An 8,581-nucleotide genomic window follows, 5' to 3' on the forward strand; every position below is an offset into this window, starting at 1 on the left:
TTTTTCTTTCTTTTTTTTGGAGATGGAGTCTTATTCTGTCACCCAGGCTAAAGCACAGTGGCTCGATCACGGCTCACTGCAACCTCTACCTCCTGGGCTCCAACAATTCTCCTGCCTCAGCCTCCCAAGTAGCTGGGACTACAGGTGTGTGCCACCACACCTGGTGCATTTTTAGTAGAGACAGGGTTTCACCAGGTTGGTCAGGCTGGTCTCGAACTCCTGGCCCCTGGTGATGCACCCACCTTGGCCTCTCAAAGTGCTGGGATCACAGGCATGAGCCACTGCACTCAGCCCCAGTCTCACTGAGCATCAGCCACACTTCTCTGGGCAACACCCGCTAGCCCACCATGCGTCTCTTTCCCCAGCTCACCTGAGATCTCCTCAAGGTCAGGGGCCCTGACTCAGTTTCTCTCATCTCCCCTACAGCAACCTCAAGTCCAGGAGGAAGAGGGGTGTATAGAAAACTTGGCCCCACTCAGCAGAAGGAAATCTCAAGAAAAAAAGTTGAGCTTCAGGAGAGCGTTTTACCATAAGAAACACAGCTCCAAGGAACCCAAGAGAGCAGGGCCAGCAGGGGCTGCCAGCCCAGAGACCCGACGGCCCAAGAGGCCCAACTTTCTGCCCCTGTGTGTCGGCGGCCATCGGGCCTCCACCTCCAGCAGCCTTGGTGAGCAGGCCTGGTGTTGCCATGGTAACAGAGCCTTCCTCTCAGACAGGGCTGCTGTGTGGCCTGTCTGTTGCCGACAGGCTGGCGTAGTAGGGGACGTCCAGCCCTGACCGTTGCTTTCCATGCTGAGCAGAGTGGGGGCTGTGGAAGTGTGGGGAGAGGTGAGGGGACAGGTGCCAGCAGGACCCCACCCCTAGCAGCCCCTGCTCACAGCGCACACCCTCCCCACACCCCGCCACACACAAACACTTAACAGCAGCTGTGGTGGGAGATCCGTGCAGCTGTGTGTCAGAATCGCCTGGCCAGTCCGTAGAAAAACATAGACACCTGGGTTTGATGAAGTAGGATATGGCCTGGGCCTTTTTTTTTTAACTACACCAAAGTGCGAGGGCCACTGGTGTACAGTGATTCCCCTGACATCACAGAGCGCCTGCTGCGTGCGGCTTTCACACGTATTATCTCATTTAACCTGCCCAAAACCCTGTGAGGTCAGTCTTATCACTCCCACTTAACAGATGGAGAAAGTGAGGTTCAGACAGGCTGAGTGACCCAGAAAGCCTGGCAGGGTGAAAGGGTTTGTTTGGTGGACCTGTCGGCACACCCTCCTAGACTGTGAGGAGGAGGAAATGGTTGGTGGGTGAAGGAGGAGTTAGGTTTCTGGAGAAGGCCAAGAGAGCACCACGAACTCCTCTGAGGCAGAGCCGGGGGCAGGAAGCTCACGGAGCAGCCTGGAAACCAGCCCCCGCTTATGCCTGTGCCTCTGAACAGCTTCTTGTCAGGAACTAGATTAGCTCTCTGCAAAACACTCACCAACTCTTTTTTTGCCCTAGATCCAGAAGATCTCGAGTGCCAGGAGCCCTCACCTGCAGAAGGGGAGCCTGATGTGGTCCCAGAAGCACCCTTCCAGGCCAGAGGCCACACACCGGAAGGGGCACCTCAGCTGAGTGGAGTGTGTGAATCTAGTCAGTACCACCCCTGCTCTTACCTGGACAGCTTCCCAGCGCCTCTCCTCCACATGGCGTTCACAGGCAGAATTGGGGAGGGTTCTGAGAAAGGAATGGGGAAGGCAGCAGACAAAGACCCAAGGAGACTTTAGGATGGGGTAGGGGGCACAGACTTGGCCTTTAAACTGGGGCGGTTGGGGCAGAGTTGCAGGTAGAGGACACCTGTCTATTCTGTGGGATGTAATTAACACCCCCCGTTAGTTTGCTTGAATGTTTCTTATGAAATTCCTAGCTTGCTCCAGGCCTCATAGGCAGTGGTGTGCTGGCAGGCAGGCTCTCCACTGGGAGAGAGATGCCCTGTTTTGTAGCCTTTGCAGATTTCCATGGCATAAATATTTTTTACCTTGGCTGATTTCAAGCTGCCAACAGTTTATAACAACTAGTCCACAAATTAATTAGCTGGGCATGGTGGTGGGAACCTGTATTCCCAGCTACTTGGGAGGCTGAGGCAGGAGAATCACTTGAACCTGGGAGGTGGAGGTTGCCGTGAGCAGAGATTGTGCCCACTGCACTCCAGCCTGGATGACAAAGTGAGACTCTGTCTAAAACAAAACAAAACAACTCGTCTACAAATTTCCTGAATAGTTTCAGTGAACTTAGTATGAGCAGACCCTGGCATACCGCTGGTTAGAACCCAGGTAGATGGGTGCATTTCCAATGGGTCAGTAGCCCTGGCACGTCACCTCCCTGTACTCTGATGCGCTGCCCCTCGTCCAAACTCCCATTCTTGACTGGGCTACTCTGCAGCCTGGATAAGGGACACTGGGAGGCCTCAGTTTCCCACCTGTCAAATAGAGCTGAATGTGGTTACAGGTGGGGCCCAGCAAGCCAGAGTCCCTTCTATTTCTATAAAGGGAACCCAAGCAAAGCTCTCACACTCCAGCTCTAGTTTAAGGCAAGAATTTTCTTGATCCACCATAACTAATGTGTGTGTGGTGTTTTAGAGAGAGAATACTGTCTTTCACAGGTGGATGTGTTGTTGCAGCACTTTGTTTTTGGAAGGGAACTGGGCATCACCCAGTCAATAGTCACTCAGTCCTTTCTTTTCCTTAGAGGAGCTCATCATCCTGAAGCTGGTGGCGCTTCTCCAAGAAGTGGATGGCCAACTGGGGCAGCAGGTGAGCACCACTCAGCCTTCCCCAGCCAGCCCCAGGGCCTCATCTACCCACAGCTGAGAACGGGGTTCCATCCCCAAGTCTGCACCTCGGGGCAACTTTGAGAATATCCCTTCACCTCTCTGAGCCTCAGTTACCTCTTTTTCAAAATGAGTGATAATTACCTACTCGACCAAGCTTAGTGCATATGTAGAAAATGCCAGACATGCAGCAGATGTGGGAACTGTTTAAAAGAACCCAATGCTCACATGACCCCCCTGCCAGCCAGGACCACTCCTATCCAAATCAGCGATTGAAGTTTGGCTCATGTCCCCGATCCGTGGAAGCCTCCTCTGCCCACTCCTGGCCTCACCTGTCTGGCTGATTCCATTCCCTGTGGTCTCTGGGTTCACTCTTGGCTTTGCTGTCCGCGTCAGCGTTCATATGGTCTCCCCTTCTTTCAAGCTTGTTGACTTTCCGTCCCTGCTAGGCAGTCTGTAACAGAAGGCTCCCCACCCTTGGAAAACATAGTCTATTTGGAGAGACAAGCACAGATCACATGTGAAGAGGTCAGGTTAAAGATGAGTAATCAGCATAGCTGACACTCCGGGTACCTCTCTTCACCACCAGAGTGTACACTGACTCATCCAGCTGCCAGCCCCTGCCTCCTTTTGCCTGAGGACCCAGGGCCACTTTGTAACCCATGTTGGGGGCAGAATTAACAGCCTCTACTTCCCCATAAGCAGCCCTCAACCAATGGCTGGTGGGAGTTGGTGGATAAACCCCAGCTCCCTCGCCTTTATGGGGCATAGCTGAGGAATGTGCTCTCTGCTCACTCCCAAGGTGTCCTGAGTAGATTAAGCTCCAGTTGCCACCCCCTGAGCCGCCTTCCCGTTCTTGTTCCAGGTCTCATTCCCCCATCAGCATTTCCCTGGGTCATTTAATCAATAAAATGCCTGTACCCAAGTCCTTGCGTCTGGGTCTGCTTCTGGGGAACCCATTTAGTTATTAAGAGACAGGAGTTTGTTGGAGGAGGCTTAGAAGGAACTGAAATTCATCCAACATCTACTCTGCACTAAACATTTTATATAACTCTTTCATTTAATCCCCCACCACCACCAACAATCCTGGGGCTGGATGGATATTTTACATTTGCAAATGATCAGAGGCTCACACACCTGGTAAGAGCAACTTAAGCGTCCCAATTCTAGACTGTCATACATTGAAATAATAAATTAAGATAATCTGTGAAATAAGTAGTAGCTAGCATAGACGAGAAGGCTCTGTGGGCTGTTTGCTTCTGAATTATCTGAGTCTAAAGACCTGTACTTCCACCCTCACCCTTTACTCTGTCCTGCTGCTTTGAGCTGGACCTTGTGGAACAGATTCTGAGAGGCTGGGGCAGTGGAGGGATGTAACAAGGGAGCTCATCCCAGGGATGAGGGGTGTCCCGCCTGGCTGCATGGAGTTTCGGGATGGGGTGGGGGGAAGTTGGCGGGAGGGGTGCTGCCAGTACCACTAATGACCTGCTTTCACTTCCGCTTCCAGATCAGGCGCCACCCCAGCTTTAAGAGGTATTTTTACAAGTTCTCGGACTCCTCCCTCAGCAAGCTGTTAGCCACCCTACGCAGCCAGGTGCCCCACTCCTCTCAGTGGGACAGGAACCTCGCCAGGAGACTCCACCAGTTTGACGTTCGCTTGGCTGACAAATTTGCTGGCAACAACAGCCACGCCATCTGCATCCTCATGGGCCTAAGAGACGGCTACAATCGCACCCACTTCCCAGACAGGGAGGACCAGCCGGTGAGTGAGGGCAGGGAAGGCAATGGCGACATGGCATGAGTGACAGCAGGCTCATAGCTGGCCTCCAGTGGCATCTACTGATTCTCCTCTCCCCTCCCCTGCTCACTGCAGAATTTTGGGGTCTATCTCAAATGCCACCTCCTCAGTGAGGCCTTCTGAGACAATTCTAAACAATGAAGACCTTCTTTTCTGAAACCTCACTGATTTTACTCCATAATTAGCATCTTCTTTATTTGGCTCTAGTCTTCAATTACATGTACCTTTCCATGCTTTTTGATGGAATGGCATCATCTATCAAATAAGGCGTGGCTGAGGTAGATGAGAGGGTTTCATGAGGTTGTTGGTTCTGAAAGGCTTCCAGGAGGCGATCACTCAGTGACCTGGCCTTGGTTCCTTAATGAACAGCCTCTCTCCTGCCGTCACCTTCACTGTTCTGAGTGCATTCACGCTTTTCCTAATAATTTCCTTTCCCCTAAGTCTCTGAGACATTCCCTTCAGAGATGATAATTGTCACTGGTTTTTTGTTTGTTTTTGAGCCAGGGTCTTGCTCTGTCACCCAGGCTGGAGTGCACTGGTGTAATCACGGTTCACTGCAGACTCAACCTCACTGGGCTCAGGTGATCCTCCCACCTCAGCCTCTCAAGTAGCTGGGACTACAAGTGCATGCCACCATGACTAGCTAATTACAAATAATTTTTTTTTGTATAGAGATGGATTCTCCCTATGTTGACCAGGCTGATTTTGAACTCCTGGCCTCAAGCAATCTTCTCATTTTGGCCTCCCAAAGTGCTGGGATTACAGGCATGAGCCACCACACCTGGCCTGATTTTTTTTTTTTTTTTTTTTGAGACACACTTTTGCTCTTGTTGCTCATTCTGGGGTGCAATGGCATGATCTCGGCTCATTGCAACCTCTGCCTGCCAGGTTCAAGTGATTTTCCTGCCTCAGCCTCCTGAGAAGCTGGGATTACAAGCATGTGTCACCACATCCAGCTAACTTTTTGGGGTATTTTTAGTAGAGACGGGGTTTCTCCATGTTGGTCAGGCTGGTGTCGACCTCCTGACCTCAGGTGATCTGCCCGCCTCAGCCTCCCAAAGTGCTGGGACTACGGACATTCCACCGTGCCAGGCCACCTGGCCTGATTTTTTAAAAATTACGAGCTCACATATTTTCTGGTGGACTCTGATAAAGATTTCTTCATCTTTTTCTAATTCACTTAACATAACCTGCCTACAAACATCTGACCCAGACCCGCAGGGTAGAAGCCACTGCATGAAGGTGTGACTTTAGAGGAACGACATGTTCTGTTTGCTGGTGTTGGACAAACAGGACCAGAACTTCTACATCCAAGTGGTCCGCTGGGAAACCAGACCCTTTTGCAGTGATGCTATTACCACCCAAAGCACTTCTGTCTTTCTTGGAACTACCTTTAGAAGCCATTTGAAAAGCCTCTCAAGAAAGCTGGCTTATTTCATGATAGTCGTATCTTGTCATTCGAACGCTCTGCCCTACTTTGGCTCATTTTCCTGATGGGAAATCCTCCCTACCTTAGACTTCTCTCTTCTTGGCCTCACCGGCTTCTCCTAGAGAACAGGAATGTTACAGATAATTTGGCCTCTAGGGTGGGTTAGGTAATAGCTTACAGAGTGATCTGAGTTCTTCATGAAAGATATTACAGAAGCATCGGTCTGACATCCTCAGTTGCCCTGACTCCATCTTCTGGTTTTACTAAACATTCATTCATTCATTCAACTGGTAGCTATTGACAGCCTCCTATGTGCTTGGTTGTACGAAGTGCCGTGAGGCTCTGTAGAAGGCTCTGCCTTCAAAGGCTTCATCTGCTAATGGAAAAGACAACTGTTTGATGACAAAATTAAATAGCAACCGAATGCCAAATGAGTGGTAGCTGAGGCCCATAAAGCAAGTTGGTCCTGCAAACCTTCCGGGAGGTGGACGTGCAGATTTTGACCTTTGAGAATGGGGGGCTGCCTGGGGAGAAAAGACCAGGAGAGCAACGTCCCCAGGAGGTGTTGCAAGAACAAAGACCCAGAGACAGAGGCTGGGGTGGGGTGTTGATGGGATGATGGGATGTCTGTTGTTTCCAGAGTGGAACCCATAAACAACTGGGCCATGGCTAACACCGAGGTTCTTTTTCTCTTCCCAGAGCATCGAAAGTCCTGAGATTCTAAGTCCAGATTGAAAGCTGTGTCTTGCACTCAAATTCCTTTGAACTAGCCAAACATTTGGCAGCTTTAGCCAAGAGACCCTGAAGATGCCCTATGACACCCCAATCCTTGCTTTACAAACACGATGGAAAACAAGAGCAGACAACCATTTTGTGTCCATACCCTAGTATATGAGAAGCACAAAGGACTCTTCCAGAAGGCAAGACACAGACGCTATGTCTGAGGAAATCAGCACTGGCCTGGAAGTGAAGAGACCAGGGCTCCACCTGCTGAACCTACTCCAGACCTGCTTTGTGACCCTCTACATGTCCTGTACCTCTCCAGACTTTGGAGTCTAGGATCTCACCCAGAAGGCCTACTGACATTTTCTCAGATGTTAGTTTTAACTGAGTCTAGTTTTTAAATTAAGTTTTTATTTAATCTCTAACCAGAACATCCACATGTATCCAAACAGATGTGCATCTAAATGTATCCCATCATTTCTTCCGTTGACCAGTCATTCTTCATGCTCATATGGCTTTGTAGATGCGTCCTAGGAACTCTGCAGGCCACAAATGGAAAGACCTGGACACTGAGGACGCTTGGTCTCTCAGAATCCTTCTAACCCTGTGTTCATAGAGCTGATAACTTGCACCTCTCCCATCTCATGGGGTTGGCTAAAAGTCAGTGAGAAAATGGATGTGAAGAGTCTGTAAATTACGTAGTGCCAGGTCCGTGTATGTACTATAGCTTCTTCTGGGTAGTTTTCAGGAAGTGGAGGAGGGCTTTCGTGGGCTGGACTGCCATGGATTGTTGCACAGGGGGCGCACTGCTCAAGAGCACCATACTCTGGGAGGTGCCATTCACATCCTAGACATTGTGGATTTGTAGATTTATGATGACAGTTTTCCAGCTGGTGGCAGTACAATGTCTTGAGAAAAGGGATGCGTTTTTGTATTTGCACAAAGGTGAGGTGCGGGGTGCCCGAGGCTGTGCCTTCTGTATAGCTCAACAGTTTCAACAGCTTGACTCGGGTGTGAAATTTGCCACACGTTCATATCTATGTGCAACATGGACAAAATTGCAGACGGACATCTGGCTCCCATGGACACTGCCCAGAACATGTGGTCATGGGGGAGAGGGTGATAAACCTGGATAGCAAGTGTGATCTTGTGACGATTGGGGACATGGTATCGCCGTGTTGAACCTGCTGTAGCACCATTGGGTAGGACTAGGGAGGAGGAGCAGCCTAGGGCGGAGAGGCCCTGGGCGCTTACATGGGGGGGCCTCCAACCAGAGGCACCAGCTCAGTAAGCTCAACTCAGCCTATCTGGAAAGCCATTTAGTTTTTATTGCTGCTTCTGAGAAGTGGGGGAGAGGTGAGCTATTTGTGGATTTGTTTAGGCAGTGTTCATGATCTTAGCACCCAAATGTGAAGGATCAGAATAAGTTATGAAATGGTCAGGAACCTTTTGTACACAGTTTCTTATTTAGAACGATGTTCTTTAACCTCTATGAATATTTGGTATGTGCTCCTGATGCTGGCATCTGAGTCTCATTTTTGTACTGTGTTATTTGAGCAAATAAATTAACCTGCACAAAAGTGTTATCTGGGTTATTCACCACGGAGGCAAGACAGATACCCACCAGCCACATCTGTGACAATCTGGTCCTGCAAGGCTGTGGGGTTTGGCCTCCTTGTCACTGCCTGGATCCCTCCAGGTGTCCCATCCTTGGAGTGCCAGCTTGTGGATGCAGTAAAACAGTGTCCTGGGTTAGGTGTCAGGAGACCTGGGTTTTAATTCAGCTGCCCCCAGGCTGGGTGACCCTGGGGACAAGATACTTGGC

The 8,581-nt window shown here is 50.2% G+C and overlaps 1 protein-coding gene across 1 annotated transcript in view; it reads left to right on the forward strand.

Annotated features, from left to right (window-relative positions):
- BNIP5 (BCL2 interacting protein 5) overlaps positions 1-8,331 on the forward strand; it is a 22,285-nt gene extending 13,954 nt beyond the window's left edge. The window contains exons 7-11 of the mRNA XM_017522607.2: positions 392-667; positions 1,498-1,629; positions 2,725-2,789; positions 4,314-4,568; positions 6,733-8,331. Of these exons, the coding sequence (XP_017378096.1) occupies positions 392-667; positions 1,498-1,629; positions 2,725-2,789; positions 4,314-4,568; positions 6,733-6,768 (764 nt within the window). The 3' untranslated portion in view covers positions 6,769-8,331. The remainder of the gene's footprint in view (positions 1-391; positions 668-1,497; positions 1,630-2,724; positions 2,790-4,313; positions 4,569-6,732) is intronic.
- Positions 8,332-8,581: the final 250 nt, after the last annotated feature.

The sequence above is a fragment of the Cebus imitator genome, unplaced genomic scaffold (genome assembly GCF_001604975.1).
Source record: "Cebus imitator isolate Cc_AM_T3 unplaced genomic scaffold, Cebus_imitator-1.0 Scaffold24, whole genome shotgun sequence".
Taxonomy (NCBI): domain Eukaryota; kingdom Metazoa; phylum Chordata; class Mammalia; order Primates; family Cebidae; genus Cebus; species Cebus imitator.